The sequence below is a fragment of the Chlorocebus sabaeus genome, chromosome 11 (genome assembly GCF_047675955.1).
Source record: "Chlorocebus sabaeus isolate Y175 chromosome 11, mChlSab1.0.hap1, whole genome shotgun sequence".
In the NCBI taxonomy this organism is placed as follows: Eukaryota; Metazoa; Chordata; class Mammalia; order Primates; family Cercopithecidae; genus Chlorocebus; species Chlorocebus sabaeus.
Window position 1 is genome coordinate 30,274,349 of NC_132914.1, and position 24,889 is coordinate 30,299,237.

Here is a 24,889-nt window from a genome sequence, read left to right on the forward strand (position 1 = left end):
AGAAGGTGAACATGTACCGTGTAAGAATGGTCAGGCCAGCAATATTCAAGTTGCTGGTCATACCATGGCCAGCCCTTGCGTGAGGCTCACAGGTGCTGTCCCCTTTCACTCTTCTGCCCATGGCACACAGCTTTGCAGCATATTCTGTGGTTTCTTTGTTTCAAACCTGGGAATCTCCATGCGGTGGGGGCACTGTCCCATTTCCTGTTACAGGACAACTCCCTTTTTTTCCAGAGTTCAAAACCCACAGCTTCAACTGAGACCCTATTGTTATACACCAAGGTTTAGTCCCTTACAGGCCTCACAGAATAATGCCTTTCCATTAAGTGGAAAAAGAGCCATTCAATAAGAATTATATACCATTAATAGCCAGGCCATAGGCCAGGTTCGGTAGCTCATGCCTGTAATCCCAGCACTTTGGGACGCTGAGGCAGGCGGATCACCTGAAGTCAAGAGTTCGAGACCAGTCTGGCCAACATGGTGAAATTCTATCTCTACTAGAAATAATTAAAAAAAAAAAAATTAGCTGGGTGTGGTGGCACATGCCTGTAATCCCAGCTATGGGAGGCTGAGGTATGAGAATCTCTTGAACCTAGAAGGCGGAGGTTGCAGTGAGCCAAGATTGTACCACTGCACTCCAGCCTGGGCAACAAGAGTCAGATTCCATCTCAAAAAAAAAAAAAGTCAGGCCATTAGTTTTAGACTCAAATGTTCTAATAAAGTAATGGTTTAAAAATAAATCGAGTTTGTAGTTATATTAAAACATCCAAATGGAAGAATCCTCTTTTTATGTTTAAAATAACTTCAGAAAAGGAAAGGATATCAAGGAGAGGAGTGGGCTGGACTACCCCCCAGAAAGTGGTGACTTGTGATGTACGGCAAATCTGTCTTGAATTTGGACATCTTCACTAGCATTGGACAACTGTGATCTGCTATTCAAAAAGCTTGGCTGTGAAGGACAGACGGCGATGTGATAGCAGCTACAGATAACATGAAATAGAGAAGGATTTTTTTTTTTCAAATTGTTTTGGTATTGATTACCTGTGTATGTGCTTTAAGATAGAGAAGAACTGACAATTTGACAAGAATCAGCAAAAGAAAGAAGTTAAAAGATGAAGGAGAAGTTAAGGAATGGAATGAAGTTCCATAAGAGGCAAAATTCAGAACCTAGGGTCCTCCTCTTCCATTATGATAACAGGAGAAAAGAAAGGATAGAATTAGGTGCAGGTAAATATATAGATGAAGTGCAGGGCACTGGGGGATATCTGCTTTCTACCTTTTATTTACTCTGTGAAGAGAGAGGTGACAGCATCTAAGCATGATGGGGGAGTGGATCTGGAGTGGGCGAGTACTGAATTGGCACTGTGTGGAGGAAGGGGAAGAGAGCCGACAGGAAGCACACAGAACAATGCAATGAAATGAGTAAATGAATGAAAGAAGGAAGGAAGATGGTCCTTTTAAAAAAATTGTTAAAACAGACACACTTGGTGACACGGACATCAGTAGGTACTAACCATGAAGTACTTGAGAGATTGAAACCAGACATACTTATTTTAATCATATTTTATATAAAATAGACATTTACATAAATTTAATTTTGGAAACGCCTAGGCAAAGTATACATCATTAGACTCAATGGGAGAAATACTTTATGGAAGATAAATTCTAACAGGCACAGCCAAAGTAACAAAAATGTACGTTTACATACAACTGATCAAAACAGGAAGTACGAAAAAAGAACATGATGCAAATCATTTCCCCCTGACAAAAGGAGGGATCTGCGTGAATTACAGCAAATCAAATGATTTCCACATTGTAAAAGCAAGCCATGGCTTCTACAGATATTTTAATTCCTTGGGAGGAAGTTTCACCTCATCTTTTTTCCCCAGTAAAGTAACAATCACCGTAGGAATTTTTAAGTGCACAGACTGTAAAATAAGAGTAACTACCTCTACCATGTTCAAGTATTTGGGCAATTCAGTCACTTTTAGGGTTGTATCATTTAAAAAAGGGAAACAGTTATGAATTATCTCATCAGATGCATAGTGTTTTCCAATCCAGATTCAAGAGTAACCATTCGAGTTACTCATTGAGCTTAATGGAAACATCAAACCAACCAGTCCTTTCATGGGTGGTAAACATGACTGAGACACTGGCCAACTTGGCCCAGGTAAGGTGGCTCTTCAGGGGCAGAGCTAGAACTACAACTCAGATGTCTTGATTCTTGGGCTAGTATACCCCTTCTATGGACCAGCAAGATAAATAACCCCCAAAGGATATCACACATATTGAAAACTACCAAATTTGATACATATACATATACAATGTGTACTACTGAGAATGTGAAGAAACTACTGGATTTTAGACATAGACGTGTCTTTCCAGGTGGGAGTCAATGGTGATCTACGCTTACAAACCAATAATGAGCATATATTGTGGTGGATGCTGATTTTATGAGTTACAGACCATAAAGACTTTAATTGAAAAGATCAATTAAAATCAATATTTTAATATCAGCCAATTGATTGTTATAAAGATCTTATCAATTCTGTTGTGCCACTTTGATTGATATTAAACCATGCTTTTGATTGCAGTTATTTTCTGTTCTCTTTAAGTTACATGGCTACAAATAAAATATTGAGGGAAATAATATTTTTTGGAAGAACTATTCAACATATTTTCCTTTTGTATCAAAGACTTCAAGAATAATCATAAAATGTTATAATATTTCTCTATCTTATTTTTGACACCCTAAGCTTTTATTTTATTCAACTGCAGCCTAAATGCAAGATTTGACAGGTATTTATTCTTTTCAAATGTCAAAGATACCATCTAGATAGCTAAGTTAAGCTATATTTGGAAGATACCAACATATAATCAAATCAAAGTGAATGTAATTTGGAAACCAGGAACAGAAATTTTTTAAAAATCACCTCTAACTATATTTGTTGTGAATGTCGTTCCTAATATCCTCTAGATTTATTATTTTAAGAAGGTGAATCCACCACAAAGTCAAAGCAAAAATTTCTTTTTTTTTCTTTCAAAAACAGATTCTATAACAAGTACGAGTAAGAAATAATTAACAAAAGCTCATGTGTGCCCCAAATAAAGATAGAGATGTAGGCATAAACTCTATACCACAGACATCTTCTATGAGTCACGAAAATATCAGTCATATATACTGGGCACTTAGTCTGGTACATGCAAATTTCAAGGCAATTCCTCTCCATCTGAGAACCAGGAATTCTGTAATTTTAAGGCCAAATTGTAGTCCAATTGCCACAAGTGCAAAACCACCCCACATAACCACCTATTTGTGAATCATGGAACGATAGCCTCAACCAACCAATTGTGCCATAAATCATTGTTAAGACTTCTTTGGCTCATTTTAGTATAGATTTAAAAGTAAAAATTGCAAAAGATTATAAATATCTATTATTTTGTAAAAGTTACAAACTCCCATTACAGTTATCAGCCTTGTAGCGGTTCTCCAGCCTAGCTGCACATTGGAATCATGAACAGCCAGGATGATTCAACCAGAGATTCTGAAAGGTCCTCAGGTGATTCCAAAGTGCAGCCGTGTTGAGAGCCAGTATGTGTGAGGGAACAGACGTCAACTATCAGCTGAATGTAGCTCTTCAATCTGAGAACCTAGAATGTCTTACAACGACAATAGGAAACCCACATTTGCTTTGTTTCTCCTCACATTACAGTTATTGTGGGCCAGTTTTGATAGGACAGTTTGGATTTTCTCATTAAGTCTGACTGAAAACCCGTTTCACGAGGCATTTGCACAACCACTGCAAACACTGCATCAAACTAGGTACCACCTATTACAAATTTCAGATTCTTATGCTAAGGGTTGTGAAGTACTGTAGGAGGTTGGAATTAAAGTGCGACAATTCTCTTTGTTTTGTGATAGGCTTTAAATTAAACAACCCCAAAGGATATATCTCAGGATTCTCTATAATAAAACTTCTTTTCCTCCAAGGCATTTGCATCTTTGGTTTAGTTCACCTATGTTGTATCACTGAAACATGTTTTACAAATATTGTTAACAGATCGAAAGCATCTGAATCATTTAAAAAATCCTGAATGTATAATTCATAAGGTTAAAATAAGCTGCTAAAGCCATTCTTGTGGCTTCCATATCAAAGGATACATAAAGAAATGGACACTTATCAGGGATTTTGAAGGCAAGGAGAACTGATTCTAGGTACAAAAAAAAGGAGTGGTTAGATGGACTGGAAAAAGAGGGGTGATATATACATGAGGAACTCTAAATGTAGCTGGAAAAAAATAACAAATCTGTTCAGAGTAACACAATCATAAAATGAAACTCTGATCATTGGTCCAAATGTTCAACCAGGGCAAAGCAACTCCTGTTTTATCCTCAGCCACTTTCCTTCCTACCCAGAACCTGTTTAGGAACCCAGTGCAAAATGAAAGTGTGGACCTCTTGCTCAAAAATTATTAAGAATTATTAAGAATTTCAGCCAGACATAGTGGTTTATGCCTCTAACCCCAGCACTTTGGGAGGCCGAGGTGGGCAGATCGCTTGAGCCCAGGAGTTTGAGACCAGCCTGGGCAACATGGTGAAATCCTGTCTCTACAAAAAATACAAAAATTAGCTGGACATGCTGGCACATGCCTGCAGTATCAGCTACTTGGGAGGCTGAGTTGGGAGGATCCCTTCAGCCAGGAAGGTCAAGGCTATAGTGAGCCATGTTTTCGCCACTGCACTCCATCCTGGGTGACAAAGTGAGACAAAGTGGAACTGTGTCTCAAAAACATAAGTAAAAAGCAGACATTCAACTGAGCTCAGCGTGCTTCAGAGTGCAGGGCCCCGTGGGACTGCAAAAATTGCACATCCATGAAGCCAGCTGTGCTCCTCCATTTCAAGAAGGTGCTATCAATCCACATAGCAAGTATACTTTCATTAAGGGCAAACTAGATGCACCTCTATGATGAATGAGGGCACTCCATTTTTATTATAAAGATACGTTCCATGTATTATTTCGTGTTACAAGGATCAAATGAAAATAGTTACAAAATACATTTAATATCTTTGAAAAATAGTATGTGATTTATTTTCTTATATGCACTGTTTTAACTGTGAAACTATTGCATTGGCCACATCTCAGTGAAGGTATTCACTTGGGATAAAAGTATCTGATCCAACAAATAATTACTTTTTTAAAAAACAGTGCTTACTTTTAGTGTTCAAAAGATGCCAGTGTGTGTAGACAGAGTGACAGTGAGAGAAAAAGAGAGGGAAGAAAAGGGAAAAGGGGTAGGGAAGGATGGGGGGAGATAGAAAAGCACCTACCAGGAGGCAGACAAAGTTTCCTGAAGGTCATGTGATCCTTTACTCTCAGGAACGTTTAGGCTGAAATCACCATTTCCATTATTCCAACACATGTACTCTCCTATCTTAATTAGCACTTCAAGTAAGGTGTAATAACTGTTCAAAATTTGGGGCTCAGTCTTTTCCATTAAAGTTTTAAGCATGAGTTTTCATTACAGATTATTCTGAAAAGTTGTAATAAAGTCCTAGACATTAGGGTTTCATGTTTTTCCAATCTGAGGGTGGGGTTGTTATTTTACAATAAACACAGGAGTATGTTTCTTGACCCTAGGACTATGATTTGGGGAGGAAGAATATATCTTAATTAAGGTTGTGGATACATTTATGTTATATAACACGAAAAAACTATTAGAAACAAGTGATCGTAGTGGTAACATATACATTATTGGATTACTGATGCACACAAAGAGATGCATGCTAATTCAAATTCTGTAATCATTTGCATTTAAAATACTCCCCTCGCCATGCCTTCTGCGGAAATTTTCCTTGTTTACTTAGACTTACCTTGACAAAACAAATAATAACACTGGGCTAGTGCTTCGTGATACTGGGTTGAAAGAAGCAGAAGGCTATTTTTACCCTGCCCTGGCCTGAGCATGTGAATTATGTGAGCCTTTAGGCTATTATGTCTGTGTGCTACCTGGCTCAGCACTACCAACAGCACTGCCTGGAGTGTTTTGGTTTTGTTTTTAATGATGAAGACCAAATTAGAATCAGGTGTTCCAATTTCTTCACTTCCAAAACATACTACTGCCAAAACACTGAAGGCTGATTCCTCACATCTCTTTAGCAAGTGAATAATCAACACACATTTTGGAATGGACTGTTAAAACTGAACTATTTTACAATTTAGATTTACATTTTATAAGATCAGTTTTGAAAGCTGATATTAAAACCACTTTGTACAGAGAAAAAAGAAGTGTGTGTGTGTATATATTAATTATTTTATAAGTTATGAAATAAATAACACTAAAAATAAATGTCAAATTGTGAGTTCAACTTTGCCTTCCCTATGTCTTAAATATAAATATATATTTAAAATTTGAATTTAGATCTTTACCCTAGATTTTTAGAGCATTCTCCATAATATTCTCAAAACAAAGAATTCTAGGTATTAATCATTGATGTTCTAAGCCCAGAATTCTCATTAAGCCTAGGAACACAAATAAATAGAGCTCTTTTTCCATCTAGTTAGAATCTATGAAGATTTCTGTGATACATCATAAAGGTTCCTCAATGGTTAAATATATTTTTCAAAAAATAATAAATCTCATGATGTCTGAACATTAAGATAATAAAGTAGGACATTTCTGTCAGTTAATATCTTTAATTTTTTATGTAGAATATACTATTTTTTCTCCACCAAAATAACAATATATTTGCAGGCAGGAACATGTATGATTTTAAATGCACTTTTGAAATCTTAGAGTAAAACCACTACTCTAGTAATACTTGTAATAAAATTAAAATAGTTTTAAACACTTCCATAAAGAATCAGGGGTGCCCGGCTCTTTGATGTCCCCCTAGGGATAAAGACATCCATATATAATTCCAGGAGCTTCCCTTTAATTCCTCAAAAAAGCACTAGGAATACTCTTGGGGGGATATTAGATAAAGCTCACTTAGCAATAGCCCTTTTTCCCCACATATTCTGGAAGGTTCTACAAAAGCTATTAGATACTCATTTCTGGTTCTGGAGAATTAAATAAGCCAATTCTTGGTCGGATTTTCCAAATGGCTTACCACAGAGGATTTATCCTCTTTTCAAATATTTCATCCCATAAGGAATAGAAGCTCTGCCTTCACAGCATTTCAAGCTTCTGTATTTCTGGGACAAAAAATGTCTAAACAGAATTAGATTTCCAGGTCTCAAAAGCACAGAGATCTATCAAGAGAAATCTGGAGTTAAACCAAACAAAAATCTGTAAAACGTGTAAATGTCGTTCTCCTTCCCTCTCAGACCTTCTTGCCCTTGTTTGCTGTTTTCATCTTCCTTCATGGAAAAGCAAGTCCTTCAGCACTGGGCTACCAGCAGATGTCCCAAAATGTGTCACCCTGAACTCGGAATGAGCGAAAATCTCATTAGTTGTGTCCCTGCTGATGTGAAAGTAAGGCTTCCATCACTCCCCTTTCAGAGGGACCACATTATCCTATGAGGTTGACTCAAACGGTGCTATGTTTGATCCTTTTCTCGAACTTCTTGTAATCGTTTTTCTAGGCGATCCAATTTGGCAAGATTTTCCTTCAGCAGTTTGCTGTCTGGAACCAACTGTAAGGCTCTCTCATAATAAGCTCTTGCAGACACATATTTTCCCTGGGGGTGAGAAAGAGAGAGCAATTACATTCTGATCCATCACAGAACTCTCTCAGAGAACGAAGAGACTAAGAAACTGACCCTCTGCCCAGTTTTGCATTAATGTTCTCGTATGGAAACTCTGTCTGTATGTGTAATTTTATCCTTGTCTATTGGTGCTTTTGGAGACTCTATTTGTTTTAAGCACTAGATCAGCTGGAGAATGTGAAAGAGGAGAGTTATACTGTAAGGATAAATGACAGAAAAACAGATTTTCAATTCTACTAATGCAGGGTGTGAGGTTATCATTTCCTAGTGTCCTCAGGGGGCTAGTACTGTTCCTTTGTAATTAAATGGAACCATGGCACAAAATTCATATCAGGGGAATGGGGTGGAGGGGGTGGTAGAATGAGAGACGAGAAAATGTTTTTAAAACTGCAAGAAGAATGATTAAATAGTTTGTGTATCCACTCTATCTGTTTAGTGATATAGCAGTTATTCTAATCTTCAGCTTAAAACTAAAAGTAACTTTTGCCTAATAAAGTTTTCATGCAATGAAAAGTGTTGCTAAGAATGTGAAGTCAAATTTTCTACTACCGTGGGTTTGCAGCAGTATGCACCAGCTGTATACTTTTAGTGCAGTATAGTATATCACTCCTGACCTACTAAACACAACTGTCCCCACCCTCTGTTGGCTTCCAACTGTTTCGTTTGACTCTTCAACTAGCAACCATGTGTGCCTGGTCCCAGAAGGGGTCCCTGGCAACTCGGTCATAGCTAGTAGCTTTTTTCAGCACTTTTTCTGCTATTGGATGTACTACCTCCCTTATTCGTTCCACCCTCTTTTAGATCTGTATTCTGCAAAGTCTCAGAGCTAAGATTGTTGGAGTTCCCCCCATTACAAAAAGTATCAGTTTGTTCCATCTATTTTTAGTTATACCTCCCATGTGGATAAATACCAGTGACCCTCTACATTTCCATCACAATTTAAAATTATATCTCTTAGAGTGAAGACACACGTAGCAACAAGCAACTAATACTTATTGAACGCTTACCTATCTTCCAAATACCTGTCAAAAGCTTAGACACATAGTGAGCGCTCAATATGATACTATCATTACTGTTACTAGTGACTATCCAGGCTCTGTGTCAATAGTGTCTATTTCTTACTGTATTCACTGGTCATATTGGTGAAAAGGAAAGTGGAAATGACAGAACAAGAAATTGTGCATTAGATATCCAGGCACTGGCATGTACAACAAAAGGAAGTATTAACAATGACTCTGATAAGAAGTTAAACAGATTGCTGAACAAGTGGGAACTTGCATTTGCTATATACAATTATTATTGTTTTCAATTCGAGGATATGTCTTCCAAATTTCCTCTGATTTTTATTAGCCTTAGCACTTACATGCAGACAGCTGTACGCTTTTGGGTCTAAGGGTGCTCTCACAATCTGTTCTGCCTGCAGTTGATTTTGAAACGATTCTTCCAGGAGGCTCCTTGAATGTCAGCCCCAGTCAAGGGCCTTGGGTTCTTCTTCTCTGATCACCAGGCTTCTCTGTCCTTTCTCACAAAACCCAGTTCCTTTTCTCTTCCTCAAATTGCCCTTTTCTGAACTAAAGTAGAAGCTCTATTTATTTTTCCTCTGTAGCCCAGGCTGGAGTGCAGTGGTGTAATGTCGGGGCACTGTAACCTCTGTCTGCCGGGTTCAAACAATTCTCGTGCCTCAGCCTCCAGAGTAGCTGGGACTACAGGCGTGTGCCACCATGCCCGGCTAATTTTTGTATTTTGTTAGTAGAGAAAGGGTTTCACCATGTTGGCCAGGCTAGTCTCAAACCCCCAACCTCAGGTGACCTGCCAGCCTCAGCATCCCAAAGGGCTGTGATTACAGATGTGAGCCACTGTGCCCAGCCTAGAAGCCCAATTTTAAAAAACAGTTATATCCCTGAAGTCAGTTCCTCCAATTCCCTAGATGCTAGGTAAAATATCTGAATTATCCAATTTCCAGAACTGTGTTCACTTGGTGGCCACTAATCACAAGTGGCTTTTCCAATTTAAATTAGTTACAATTAATTAAAAATTCAGTTTCTCAGTTGCACCAGCCATATTTCAAATGCTCAATAGCCACATGTAGCTAGTGGCTACTGCCTCGGACAAGGCAGATACTGAACATTTCCATTGTCACAAAAATTCTGCTGGACAGCACCCTTCTAGAAAATGCATATTTTCGAGGTCAGGAGATTGACACTATCCTGGCTAACACGGTGAAACCCTGTCTCTACTAAAAATATTTTAAAAATTAGCTGGGTGTGGTGCGGGCGCCTGTAGTCCCAGCTACTCATGAGGCTGAGGCAGGAGAATGGTGTAAACCTGGGAGGCAGAGCTTGCCGTGAGCCAAAATTGTGCCACTGCTCTCCAGCCTGGGTGACAGAGTGAGGCTCCATCTCAAAAAAAAAAAAAGAAAGAAAGAAAGAAAGAAAATGCATATTCACTGTCATGAGGCAGCACTACTGAAAATCAGACTTTGTGCTATAGCCTGGTTGATGCAACTCTTTGATGATAAAAAATGTATTATAATTTCTTGGTCCACTCATTTCATCTTATATGTAAGACTTCATAAGAAGCATCACTTTTTATAACCAAGTGTCATGAGCAAGAGACAACTATGACACTCGCTCCTCTCTCCCCCATCTCTTTCTGCAACCTCCTTGCAAAGTACTATATTCCAACTCTCAACCTTGCGGGAGCTCTCAGGCCTGCCTACGCTTCCCCCAGGTTCAGGGAAGGAGTGAGGCCTAGGAATGGGATAACAATGCCTGATGCACACATTACCTGGCAATGCAAAACACAGAAAGTTCATAATTATCTTTTAGGCTTCATAAAATGACAACCTTGCATTCTAATAGTGGCATCAAAATGACCACATCTGAGCCACGTGTCTGCTCTATATATTTACATTAGATTGCATCATATAAATTAACTGATATCAGACCACTTTAAAACTACAAAGGTGGCAATTTTGTATTGGTCAACCTAGTACATGATGGCCACAAAGACAAAAAACAGGATAAATGAATTTTTACTCAGTACTAATTATATTTTAAAATAATGTAGTAAATAGATCCTTCTTTAATCTCTAGACACTTTCCCAAGGGAAGTACTTCCTAATTTAAAGCAATGGGTTCACCTGTTAAAGAGTGCAGTAGACATACTATTTTCTCTGTTATTTCCAGACTTCTTGGGGACACTTTTGAGTGTATTTATTGCACTTTTTCTAATTAACAATTAAACCCATTGTTTTAGCTGCAGACACACTTCATCTGAAAACATATTGAGCACATTGCAGTCATTTATCACTTAATGACAAAGGTACCTTCTGAGAAAGGCGTCATTAGATGATTTTCCTTTTGGCAAACATCATAGGATATAGCCACATAAACCTAGATGAAATAGCTTACTACACACCTAGACTATATGATATAGCCTATGGATTCGAGACCACAAACCTGTACAGCATATTAGTGTATGGAATACTGTAGGTAATGGTAACACAGTGGTATTTGTGTATCTAGACATATTGAAACACAAAAAAGATGTAGTAAAAACATGTTGTTATAATCTTATGAGACCATGAGACCATCATCATATAGATGATCCACCTTGGACCAAAATGATATCATGCAGAACATGACTGTATTTGAAAATGTAACTATTTAATATATGATTAAAAATATTTAAAATTATCATTTTACTCTTTTAAAGTAAGTTCATTCTATGTTTCCCAACTAGATATTACTGGATACCCTAGAATATCATTGAGATCAGAGCTTGGGCAATTTGGCTCTGATAAATATCGTGCTTGAATTCACCATCTATCAGATCAAAGCTGTCAGTTGCAGGGTAATTATCCCATTAACCCCTCCCATTTGTGTAATCATGGGTCCTCTTTTTTGTGTGTGTTTCCAAGAGTGATCAGTTTCCACTTAACAGTAAAACCCATTAGGACTTTGTTCAAATTCTAATCACTACACTGCTATTTTATCAGTGCAGAGACTGAAAATCTGTTAGCTAAACAAGAGTGGTTCTTTAAAAACATGTTGGATCATGGCATTTCTCTGCTGAAAGTCCTCCAAAAACCCTGACTCATTTGGCATAAACGCCCAAGTAACTACAAATTCCTTGAAGGCCTGCATGATCTGACCCTGCACCCTCTCTGACCCCAGCTTCTCCCATTTCCTTTCCTTTGCTCTCTCCCTGCCACGCTGCCTCCTCCCTACTCTTTAAACAACAGGCATGCTCAAACCTTAGGGCCTTTGCACGTGCTTGTGCTCTTTCCCTATTTCGCCACACTGCTTACTCCTTCAGGTCTGTGCTCAAATACTACTTTGTAACTGAGGCCTTTCCTAACCACCTGAATTTAAAATTTTAGCCCTTATTCCCTGGCATTCCAATCTTCTTTCTCTTTTTTCTCCTTAGCACTTATCACCATCTAATATATTTTATACATATACATATGCACATATGTATGCATTAAGCATTCATGTATGTATGTTTGTAGTAATATATCACCTCTTCCTCCTCCTCCTTATATTAATATATCTCCTCCTGCTAGCACCAGAAGAACAAGAATTTTTGTCTTCTTGGTTCATTACTGTATTCCCAGTGTCTGGAAGGGGATCTGGCACATAGGATGTTTGCCATAAATGCTTAGAAAATGAATGGATGGATGGATAAATGAATGATGGCGAATCGTTCATTGCATTAGTTACAGATAATAGTCCCCTACAAGTCATTTTCAATCCTTGGGAAGACTCACCCAAAGGTAGTGCTTTTCCTTTGGAAAAACAAAACAACAAACAAGCTTGCTTTTTTGTAAAAAAATTAGGGAGAAAAGGTATATTAGACATAAGAAATAGAAATTAATATTCTAAGTAACACTTTAATCTTGACGGTGAGTTAAACTGGGAAGAAATTAAGCTATACTGAGCTACTGAGCTTGAACAAGGATTTAGTTCCCATAAACAGATTTTATCCGCTGTGTGATACTTCTGTTAGGTTCATATGATTTTCTTCGTGGTTAGAAAAATCACAAAATCTAATTTATATAGATTTATTTTTAAAATAGCTTCATGATATTCAATATCTAGATAATGCAAAGTGAACATAAACTGAGCTATTTCACTTTTAAACTCCCATGCTTTTGATATTCAAATGATTTCAAAAAGGAAATTAACAATAGTTCCTTGATCCCTTAAGAAAGAAGAAAGACAGAAAGAGAAAACACAAGGGGAAAGCCCGGTCCACATGGAAGTGTCCTATTATTCTCCTACCTTGATGTGTTGGATGCCACCCATGTTCATCCAGGCCTGTGCTTGGTCTGGATTTAGTTGCACGGCCGCTCTATAGCTCTAAATAAATAAGAAATAGCTTCAGGTTAGAAAACAAAGCCCCACCTTTAATGCTCCAGGATTGCCAAAACCACTTTCTTCACATGTGAAAATTTAAGGTATTAATACAATGAAACCAGCCGCTACTAGTTCACGGGAGACCCTGTTTATTTCTATTATTTTTCAAAGTTGATGATTCTAAAGTGGAGGAAACTGAAATGTATAATTTCCCTGCAGAGCTAACCTTTGGACTTAGAGAGACTGAGGATGCCTGCAGGGAATTCCGGTGATTTCTATGATATCATATCATTTTCAACTGTCCTTGACCTGCAAGAAAATTGTACTTTTTGGCCTTTTTTCACTGCAAATGGAATTGGTAAGAAAATTGTTTTTATAATGACAGAATTTTGGGGTAGTCTTCTAAGCAGTTTAACCCTAATGCAGTATGCCCTTTTACAATATAACTGACCTAGTCGTTCAGCCTATGCTGAAATTCTTAAAATGGATCACCGCCTCTTTAAGAACATCTACTTTACTAGGGGATAGTTTTATTCATTAGACAGTCTTTTTTTTCCCTGCCATATAAAAAGTCTTCAAATGTTTAAAGAGAGTTACCTGGCCGGGCGCGGTGGCTCAAGCCTGTAATCCCAGCACTTTGGGAGGCCGAGATGGGTGGATCACGAGGTCAGGAGATCAAGACCATCCTGGCTAACACGGTGAAACCCCATCTCTACTAAAGATACAAAAAAATTAGCCGGGCGTGGTGGCGGGCGCCTGTAGTCCCAGCTACTCGGGAGGCTGAGGCAGGAGAATGGCGTGAACCCAGGAGGCGGAGCTTGCAGTGAGCCGAGATAGTGCCACTGCACTCCAGCCTGGGAGACAGAGCAAGACTCCGCCTCAAAAAAAAAAAAAAAAAAAAAAAAAAAGAGAGTTACCTATCCCTCAAGCACTTTCTTAGGTCTGAATAACATGTATCCTATTAAATGTAGTATCAGTGATGTGTGGTATATTTTTAACACTACCCATGTTTTGCATCAAGGGTATGCTCACCACTGAGTCTCAAGTCTCTGAAATAAAGCCACAGGTTAAGGGCATTGCCTTTAAAAACAAAGCTACGTATTTGTGCATATATTTTAATGTTCCTTGCTATTTTCATTAGCAAGAATGTGACCAAACAGATCCATCAACTACAATCTGGTCCATTCTCCTCTACTTCAGTTTTAAGGGAAAGAAAGAAATGCTAAGAAACCATACTTTCAAAAAGCTGCTAAAATAAACCGAAAGCGTGTGTCTCTTGGATTAATTTATATCAGCAGAGATGGGAATGTAGTGTAGGAGAGCTGGATTCAAACCCTGATGCCATCTCTTACCCATTTCTGTGACCTTGAGCAAGATATGAACTTTAAGCCTGAGTTTACAAAACTATAAAATGATGATAATGACCATGCCTTTCTTGTAGGATTCTTGTGAAGATTAAGTTACATAATACATATGAATCATACATAAACTGCTAAAACATTTTAGCTGTTATTATGAATCAATGGCCATATATATACACATATATATACACACACACATACATAAATATTCACAATTAAGTTATTAATAATGTTCACATTAGTTATAAATAACTTAAGAATGAAGATATTGAAAATGTTCAAAAGGCAGAGAAAACCCTACAAATTCTGAGAAAAATGCTTACAATTTTTCAGAATAAAATGCCACAATTTCTGTTTTTGTTTAAAGGGTTCACATTCAAATGAGCTTGCCCAAATATCTTCCCATGTGTTTTCCAATAATATTTTAAAAGCCACTCACTTGTTTATTTCCCAACACAATTGTATCATTTGAGATTTTACTTTTCCTATAATATATTTAGTATAATTTTATGACTTCATTAATTTGTGGCTTTACCAGATATAAGTAAAAAGCGTTTAACATTGTCACAAATTTTTAAAGTATGCAACATTAACATTTCTATTTCTATTTATAAATGTCTTCTTGAGTTCAACCTGTGAATAAGTTTTATTCCAAAGCCGTAGATACTGAACACCTTATAAGATGCAAAACACTGTTTTAGAACAGAGAAGGATGCAGCCCCTTTCTACAAGGAAAGTTCAATCTAATTGGGGAGATAAACTATGCAAGGATTTGTACCTCCTGTACACACAGAGACACACACACACCTACGGGGGTTGGGGGACGGACCTAATAATACAATGTAATATGTGACACTTTCAAATGACTGGTACCTTCATGAGGCAGTCCATGCTTTTTAAGAGTTCAGAAGAAGTAAGGTCACAGGGAATAAGGATGGTTAGGGAGGGCTTCCTAAGGCAGGAGGACAAAGACTGTGTCTTGGTGGATGAATGGAAATCTCATCCTCCAAGTCAAGAGAGGGCATTTCAAGGACATGTGGAAATGTCCAAGGCTTTTCAGGTACTAGTCCAGCTGGAATAGAAGGTTCTTGCAGTCAGACAGACAGAGAGAAGCTAGTTTGAGACCAAAATGTGGAATGCTGTGAATGTCAAGTTAAAGATGATTATTCAGAAAAATAAATGTGTAATTCTGAATAGTCAAGGGCCAGATGCTCAATGATAAAAAAATAAACAAAACTTTATGTCAATTAGTCAAAAAACTCACTCACTCCACAAACATGCCAGTGATAGATCTTACTGTACATGTTTCCTTAAAGAGAGAAAGAGTATTAGTTTCAATGAAAAGTTTATACCTCAAAAGCTTTGTCAAGAAGGTTCTGCTCTCTTAGTTGGTTTCCTTTTGTGAAAAAAAGTTCAGAAATGACTTTTGGGTCCTTTGGTTTCAGCTGGAGAGCCTTGTCTATAACATCAAGTGCCTGCAGAGGTTGGAAAGTAAGACAGGATAAACGCCGATTAGGTAAAGAAAAACTTAACTGATAAAATTTATATTTTTTGTTCCTATGTGTCAGCGGGTATGGTATGTGACAATCAAAATACACTTCTTGGTCAGCGTGGTGGCTAATGGCTGTAATCCTAGCACTTTGGGAGGTTGAAGCAGGCAGACTGCTTGAGCCCAGTAGCTCAAGATCAGTCTGGGCAACATGGTGAAACCCTGTCTCTACAAAAAAATACAAAAATTAGCCAGGTGTGGTGGTGTGCACCTGTAATCCCAGCTACTGGGGGGACTGAGGTGGGAGGATCTCTTGAGCCCTGGGAGGTGGACCTTGTAGTGAGGTGAGATCATGCCACTGCACTCCAGCCTGGGAATCAGAGGAAGGCCTTGTCTCAAATATATATACATTCTTCATTATCTTTGATTTTCTCACTGGGAATTAGTGGCCCTGACAAAATAACTTTTTTACACTCCAGTTTTCTCATGTATCGATGAGTGGCAATGAAATATCCTTGATTACTTTACAGGGAGGTGGTGTGATACAGTTGGAAGAAAACAAGATTTGGCATCAGACGTTTGCCCTGAACATAGGTCCACTGGGACCACCCCACCGGTCCTTCTCAGGTCCTAGTGACCATTCTGCCCCCAGCACCTACTGACCTCGCTGCAGCCAAAGATCCCCTCAAAGCAACTATCTATCATGTTGCTCCTCTCCACAGAAACCCAAAGCTTCTCCCAGGGTAAGGAACAAAACCCTTGGCCTAGCCCCAGGGAGTGTCCTCCCAGCAGCCTGTGCTTGCGTTCCTACGGTACTCCCGCTCCCTCATGCCCATTCCTCAGAGACGCCCCTTGCTGCTGCCACAGGGCTTTTCATGTGTGTTTCGGACCAGAATCCTCCTTGCTTCTTCCTCTGCATGTTAACTCTTATTCTTCATCCAGCCCTCACCTTCACATGACTTCACAGGGAAACCTGGCCTCCCAGAGTCATCGGGTCCCCTGATTATATGCTCTTTGGGACAGGTAGCTCTTCATGATACCTCTGGGCACAGCTATCACTCTCCATTTGTTTTGTGAGTACTTATTTAATCTCCTTCTCTATGGGTTAGCTCCACGAAGACAAGGGCAGTGACTTTTTGTTTTTTTTTCATACCACTTTATTTCTGATGCCTACTACAGTGGCCAGAACATAGCAGGCCTTCAACAATTCTTTTATTGAGTCAATTTATAAATTTACTGATTATGTGACTTTTAAAATGGAGATAAACAATAACAGTTGCGATACTGGGTCACCCTGTGTTTCCTTCTTAGATATTGTTTCATGTAATCTTCTTATATATTCTTCTTCTATATTGTTTTATGTAATCCTCATAACAACCCTGTAAAGCATGGTTGTTATGAGGATTACATAAAACAATATAGAAGAAGGAAAATGCAAAATAATAAAGCATATAAATGTTGGTCTTGATCTTTATAGACTTAGCTGAAAACAAACTGAGACAATACCACATAAAAGCTTTACACCAAGCATAAGCCCAGAAAATATTATTATAAGGGGACATCTTAGGTGTTAAGGGGATATCTGTGAAAAGTTTCCACAAGATAGGATATGCTGACTGATAAGATTTAAGATCTCCCAGGCTTATAAACATGCAAACTGGAGAATCACTTAGGTGTACCCCATGTTTAACCCATGAATCCAAAGAACTCGAAACAATGTCCTTCTTTACCTTGTCGTGGTTCTCCTGCTTGCTATAGATGGCTGACAAGAGGCGATAGCATTCAAGGCACCCGGTCTCCTCTGACACAATGTGATTGGTCATCTTTTCAGCTTCTTTTGTCTGACCCATCACGGCCAAAACCTGAGCCTACAAAACCACATGGACTTTGGCTTAGCAGAGACTTCATTACCTTATCAAATAAGCATCCCTGAATAGAAGCATTCAGAATGCACTCCTGACAAACATGCTCAGCATCAATTTCGTGACTCATAGAGAAGACTGAATCACCAGTTTTCAGGTTTTGACTTTTTGCTGTTTGTTTCTTTATTTAGTTTCGTGCATCCGTTTGTGAGTGAATGGCAGAAACACCAAAGACATCCAATGAAATGGCTTGTGGCTTTTAAAAAAGGTTGACTAAATATGTCAGAAGAGAAAGAATTTCCTCTGATTTCATCAGAACAGTGTGTTTATAGCAAGATAACAAATTTGATGTATTGTACATCTAAGGAGTGAAGTTCCAAACACTGAAATAAAAATTTTGTTGGTATGAATGTTAATTTTCCTGAGTTTAATAAATATACTGTGGTTATGTTAGAGAATGTCCTTCTTAGAAACTATTTGCAAATGTATTTATAGATAAAGGGAAATGATATGTACATTTAATTTCCACATGGTTCAGGGAAAAAATAACACATACTAATAATAGGTATATACAAAAATACGTATCTAAATATGCATACATATACATGTATGTATATACACATCTACATGCATCCACAAGGGAGTGATAAATGCATCAAAATGTTACAAAGCATTGGATCTGGATGAAAGGGTATATGGTAATTTTGTACTATTATTGCAACATTTTCATAAGTTTGAGGTTATTTCAAAACAAAAATGCAGTATTTTTGGTGTCCATGTCTTTAGAGAATGGCTCTAATATTGGCTGTATGAATATTCATACAGTGGATGTATTACGGCATTCCAGCTCCAGTTTTGAGGCGTGAGGACTACAGCTCTCTCTATGACTGGCTGTGCTTAGGTTGCCAACTTCATTTTCTTTCATCCTACTCACCAGTGCCAAGCGGAGCTCTCTTTGAGAAGGCTGAAGTGCTGCAGCTTCCTGGTAAATCTGTAAAGCCTCTTCGTATCGGCCAGTGTTGTAGTACAGTGCTCCCAAAGGTGACAATATCTCAGCTTTGTGTGCCACCTGCAGGGCGCTGAGTTTGGAGAAAATCTAATTGACGTTTCTCTTCTAATAGGTACATTTCCAAATATCTAGGCTTAGATTTAGGGATGACTGTCCATGGTTTGAACCTCTGCTCCAATATGGTCTTTGTTTTTATATCAAGAACAAAGTTTTTGGCTTTTTCTTTTCTTTTCTTTTCTTTCTTTCTTTTTTTTTTTTTTTTTTTTTTTTTGAGACAGAGTGTCACTCTATCACCCAGGCTGGAGTGCAGTGGCACAATTGGCTCACTGCAACCTCTACCTCCCAGGTTCAAGCGATTCTCCTGCCTCAGCCTCCTGGGTATCAGGGATTACAGGTGCCTGCCATCACACCTGGCTAATTTTTGTACTTTTAGTAGAGACGAGGTTTCATCATGTTGGCCAAGTTGGTCTTGAACACCTGACCTCAGGTGATTCGACCTTCTTGGCCTCCCAAAGTGCTGGGATTACAGGTGTGAGCCACCACGCCTGGCCAAGAACAAGGTTTTTACAAAATCATCATGATGCCATACTTGGAACGTAAGATTGTCTTATCGACCTATCAATAGGGAAACTGAGCCCCAAGGGTCTTTCCCATTAATTATATGATGAATTTGTTCTCATGTGTGCATAGTTTTTCATGTATTCTCATTTTTTAAATTGTTATTTATAATTGAGGTTGTAATCCATGGCTTCAGAAAACAACAAACTGACTAAAGTGGGAATTAAATTTCAACTTTGGTTCAGCACTGTAGTCTAATCAGCAAGCGAAAGTCATGAATTATGATCCCATTTATATTGTTGTGGTTGCTTCCTTTGGAGATAAGAATTTGTATCACCGGAATTGGCAAAATTTGCTAGTATTCTGACAGGACACCTATTCTGATTAACTAAGAAGCTGATGAGCAATTGCTGAGGTTCCTGGCCAACTTACAAAGCCAAGAAAGGGAACTTTACCGTTTGTACCATTCTTCAGCCATGCTGTTCTCTCCCAGTGACCTGTAGAGTCTTCCCAAGTTCACCATGGCCACGTGATGACTGGGGCTAAGTTTGATGGCCTGTTGGTAATGGGCCACCGCCTTTTCTGGTAAGCCTGTAACCAGTGATAGGTTGGTAAGAGCAGAACATGTCTTTTTATAAAAGACATGAACTTTTCACTTTCTCTTCTGACTTACAATTCTTTCTCATTATTACAGAGTTATACCAAAATTATTCAATATGCAAATTAGCTTGCATTTTAGCTTCTCATCCTGGCCACTGCCTAACTTTGAACCATTTCACTGTTCATTCATACTTCCAAAAAAATTAACAAAAAAAGCAGTAAAAACTGAAACTTATTCTTTTAATTATATACATTATTTTAGTTGAAATTTTTCTGGTCATTGCTCTTGCTAATAGGATGTCTTCAGATTATTAGTGATTGTTATTTATCCAAGATATAACTGGCCCTCGTTATATAAAAAATAGAACAGGCTGCCATAGAAATAAAACTGTCTAGAAGCAATTTCTAAGGGTCTGTGTCAATGAACTATACTGCAACATAGCAATTGAAGCATTGCTTTAAATAACACATATCAGCTCTACAGTGAAAATCTCTTTTAAAATCATGCACTTTCATTTGAATGGTACTTAATTAATAAGACTTCCAACATAAAAATGCCACCATGCACTTGTCCAATGCATTATATATTTTTAAATACTTTTGTTTGTATGGTTTTCGCAGGTAGTTTTTATACAATTTAGCTGCCTTTTGATACTGTTTAGCTGTTTATCAGGATTTAAGAGATATTTAAAAAACCACATACAAAAAATTTCCACTTTACAGATACAGACACTAAAGTGCAAAGATATTCACAGACTTGATAAAGATCCCAAGGCAAGTGACAGTAAGGCCAGAACCAGAATGAAGGCCCTCCAGTCTGATAGGTTTCTTCAAAGTAGCTTCCTGGTGAAACTATAATCAGTGACTAAACTTTAGAACACTGTGAAGTTCTAAATAGAATGGAATGTTTATTATCTACACAGAAATCTTTTCAAGTGTATCTGTTTGAATACAAGTTTGACTAGGAGGTCCCTAGGAGCCTCTGTCTCTGAAGGCAGAGGCTCACTGTTATAGGGTTGTCAGGGAGTTAATCATTTTTGGGGGTGTAGTGGGGTGGGACTGTTGTTGAAGTAAAAGGAGGAGGATTAGACCGGCCCAACTAAAGGTTTCTTCTGGTTTTTATATTTTTAAGACAATGTATTATTATGTGGCCAATGAACCAGCAGGTGGCACTACACAACAATTTTACACATGCAAAAATAAGTTTCTTAGATGTATCAGAATGTAAATTTTATATTCTGTAAAACAAGAGAGCTCCAAATATCCTTGAAAATAAAACTCCTTTAAGCACTGCATATTGAAAAACTAATTAAACTAAATTTTACCGCAGGGCAGCTAGTCTAGTAATCAACAGGAACAAAGTGGTGCTTTGACCTTACATTCAAATATAATTTCATTATTTATATGTACTTGTTGCATGCCAACAGCATGGAGGCACTATGTAAGCCATAAAGAAAAGAGATTTCATGCCCAGTAATGTTCTGCATTAAGTAAGATAAAGTAAGTGTATTTTACATAGCACCTGTCATATAAGAGCATCATATCAATTTTAATAATGCAGTTTCTATAATGTACATCAAGGAAGGAATGATGGAACAGTTCTGGAAGCTTTTACAAAATATGTTATAGAAAAGTATTTACCATCTGCCAGTAACTGCTTTCAGAGGCAGGTTCTGCATCACTGTAGAGAAACATTTCATCACCATGGATTGATAAATATACATAAATAGTATTCAAAGAAGACTGGGACGCATTAAATCATAAGGCTACTTCCTGTCACCTGGGGAGTTTTCCGTAGAGAAATGATTATAAGACTGGGCAGATTTTACTGAATCGAGCTTGAAGATTCAGAGAAATGACAGCCCCAAGGTACAATGACTGTCAGTAGTGTGAGCTTCCTGCCAAGCCCAGTGAATTTTACTTCTGAGGATTATTTGCCTTCCATTTTGCTGGATAAATAGTATTAACTAATCTCAGCAGTACAGTTTCTCTTTAATTTTACTTACCAGTATCAACTAAGAAAACCCCATAGTTGTTGTGTAAATCTGAGCTGTCTGGACAGTTCTTTATTCCAGCCTGGTATATTTCTTCAGCTTCTTTAAACCTCTCCTTTCAAAGGAAACAAACAAACAAAATAAGTGAGAAAGCTTTTTAAAAACAGCAATAAACTGAATATTAGGAGCAGGAAAAGCAAAGAAAAAAAAATCCTACTAAGCACCTAATATACAACAGGCACTGAGATAAGGCACTATGAACTTTGTCTGAATTAAAGGCAATATTAACTGTGTACAAAATACCCAAAATTCATATCTGTATTTAGTTCCCTTAGAGCAAAAAAGATGATGTTGTCTCAAATGGGACCTTTGGAAGGATGTGGGCCTGTACAACATGCATGCCTACTGGTGAAAAAGGCCTGAAAATAGTTGTTTGAATAGGATGCCCTTCACCCCGGTGACTCTCCACATGAAAACGGGGGATGCAAAAAGGGTGGAATGTTTTTCGAGGTGGCAATGTGGCTGGGAGGCAGGGTAGTCTGGGGAATTTGTTTTCTAGCTGCATTTGCATAGATGACACTCTTTTTATCTATAACCTATACTGTACCACGTTGTTTGGGGAGGTTTTTGTGGCAAGTAGAGAGGGGAGGCTGATGCAGATGTTGCGGAGGGCTCTACTTGAAGTGTGTCTACAGCCCACCAGACTGGTGGCTACTTCCCATACTCATTCCATGCTTTCCACCTCTGAGCTGTTCCCTCCAACAGGATTATATGTCCCCACAAGGGCGTACCTCCAAATTGTGTGGCAAGGTTCAGGTCGATCACCACATCTCTCATTCTAGGGCTCCAGTTCTAATTGCCCTTGTGTTCTATTTGTCTAAATATTCACTTTAGCAAACTTTGGTAATTCTGAGTTACTTTTTAGGTTCTTTTTCTTTCTTTTCTTCCTTTCTTCCCTCCCTCCCTCCCTCTCTCTTTCTCTTTCTTTCTTTCTTGTTTTTTGAGACAGAGTCTCACTCTGTCACCTTGGCTGGAGTGCAGTGGGGCGACCTCGGCTCACTGCAACTCCTGCCTCCTGGGCTCAGGTAATCCTCCCACCTCAGCTCCCTGAGTAGCTGAGATTACAGGCATGTGCCACCATGCCCAGTTAATTTTTGTATTTTTAGTGGAGATGGGGTTTCATCATGTTGGCCAGGCTGGTCTCAAACTCCTGGCCTCAAGTGATCCGCCTGCCTCGGCATCCCAAAGTGTTGGGATTACAGATGTGAGCCACTGCACTTGGCATTTTCAGGTACATTTTTCACAACCATTAGAGACTGTTATGTCACACTTACTTTTACAATACAGAAGGTGAAATATAATTAATTAATCAAAGCTTCCCAGATACTAAGACTTATTTACCCACAAGTTAACAATGTCACTTTTCCTAGTACTTCTGCGAAGGTCAGGTAAAATAAAATGATTTGGCACAAAGCACATGCCTGCTTTAAAAATATATATATATTTTATATATATATATATTTTTTATATATATATATTTTTTTATATATATATATATATCCCCTGAGTATGGACATTTTCCACAACCTTAAGTTACTCCTACTGAGCACTGAACCAGACATATGACAAAGGAATGTAGAACAACAATTTCCTGAGACATGACATCTTAAGCTTGTGATTAAGTGTAAGATATTCACATTGAGGGCTGAACAATAAGCCAAGAAGCCCAAATCTGATCTGACCCAGAGAGGAACATATACTTTACATTCTGTAGAATGACCAGTGCCAGTTATTTGAGTTCCTACATTTAAGTAACATTAGGGAACAAGGTGTGGTTTGTCAAACTTCATCCCCACTCCAGCAAAAATAAGCATTGATGTCTCTAAAAGTGTGTTTTTTTAATTGCCAAACTCAACAAATTATCAAATTCAAAAAATTTAAAGATGAATTAAAGTCTCAAAATATTTCCTTTCAATCTATTGAAGAGAAGAAAAGCTTTCTGAAGCTCTCGTCCATTGAAGGACTGACTGTGTGTGTGTGTGTGTGTGTATGTGTGTATGTATGTATGTAATGAAGACAAGCAGAACAGAAATTATATAACAACCTGAGAAAATTAACATCTAGAGAGTACCATAAGGTATATATTCATGTATCCATTAATTCCACATGCATTTACTGCAATGGCTATAGAAGTATGACACAGTGGTTAAGAACGAGGCTCCCAAGGTTTGACTGCATGGATTCAAATCCAAGCCCCACCATCTACTGTCTGTGTGACCTTTCTTACCCACCATGTGCCCCAACTGTAAATCAGGGATAACAATTGTACTTATGTTACAGGGTTGTTTTGAGGATTAAATCTATTAAAACATTTGAAACACTTAGAACGAAGCTTAGTACATGGTCAGCACTTTGGTTTATCATGCTGGCCTTTATCCTTACTTATCCAAAATCTCATAGCTACATGGGGACAGAGAATAGAAGCCAGGTTTTCAGTGGGCCAATAGGGAATTGGGGAGCCCTGAATAAAAGCAGTATTTTTGGAAATAAACAAACATGGCTCTGGCATAAAAAGAAACAGTTATACTTTTGGGTATTCGTCCATCTGTTCAACCGTCCAACCCGTCCCTCCCTACCTTTCCTTGACAAATATTTCATGAACACCATTGTTAAAAGTAAAACCTTAGGCAAATTAAATGTAACGAAGTTTATTTGAGCAAGAAAGTGTTCACAGATTGGGCAACCCCCTGAACCAGAACAGGTCCAGAGAGACTCTGCCGCTGCCATGTGGTCAGGGAGGATTTACGGACAGAAAAAGGAAAGCGACTTACAGAAAACGGAAGTGAGGTACAGAAATGGCTGACTTGGTAACAGCTCAGTATTTGCCTTACTTGAACATAGTTTGAACAGCTGGCTGTCTCAATTGGCTGACTGGTAAGACAGTAAT

General features: G+C 38.2%; 1 protein-coding gene across 9 annotated transcripts in view; it reads right to left on the bottom strand.

Annotated features, from left to right (window-relative positions):
* Positions 1–1,532: 1,532 nt before the first annotated feature.
* TMTC1 (transmembrane O-mannosyltransferase targeting cadherins 1) overlaps positions 1,533–24,889 on the bottom strand; it is a 286,191-nt gene continuing 262,834 nt past the window's right edge. For 6 of the 9 annotated variants that reach the window (XM_073020587.1, XM_073020590.1, XM_073020589.1 and 3 more), the window contains 7 exons: positions 21,955–22,057; positions 19,804–19,939; positions 18,716–18,860; positions 17,650–17,787; positions 15,783–15,905; positions 12,995–13,072; positions 5,589–7,682 (listed from right to left, as the gene is read on the bottom strand). In XM_073020587.1, coding sequence (XP_072876688.1) covers positions 7,542–7,682; positions 12,995–13,072; positions 15,783–15,905; positions 17,650–17,787; positions 18,716–18,860; positions 19,804–19,939; positions 21,955–22,057 — 864 coding nt within the window. In that variant the 3' untranslated portion in view covers positions 5,589–7,541. Of the gene's footprint in view, positions 7,683–12,994; positions 13,073–15,782; positions 15,906–17,649; positions 17,788–18,715; positions 18,861–19,803; positions 19,940–21,954; positions 22,058–24,889 lie in introns of all 9 variants that reach the window. The other 3 variants (XM_007968065.3, XM_007968064.3, XM_073020588.1) reach the window with 1 other exon arrangement.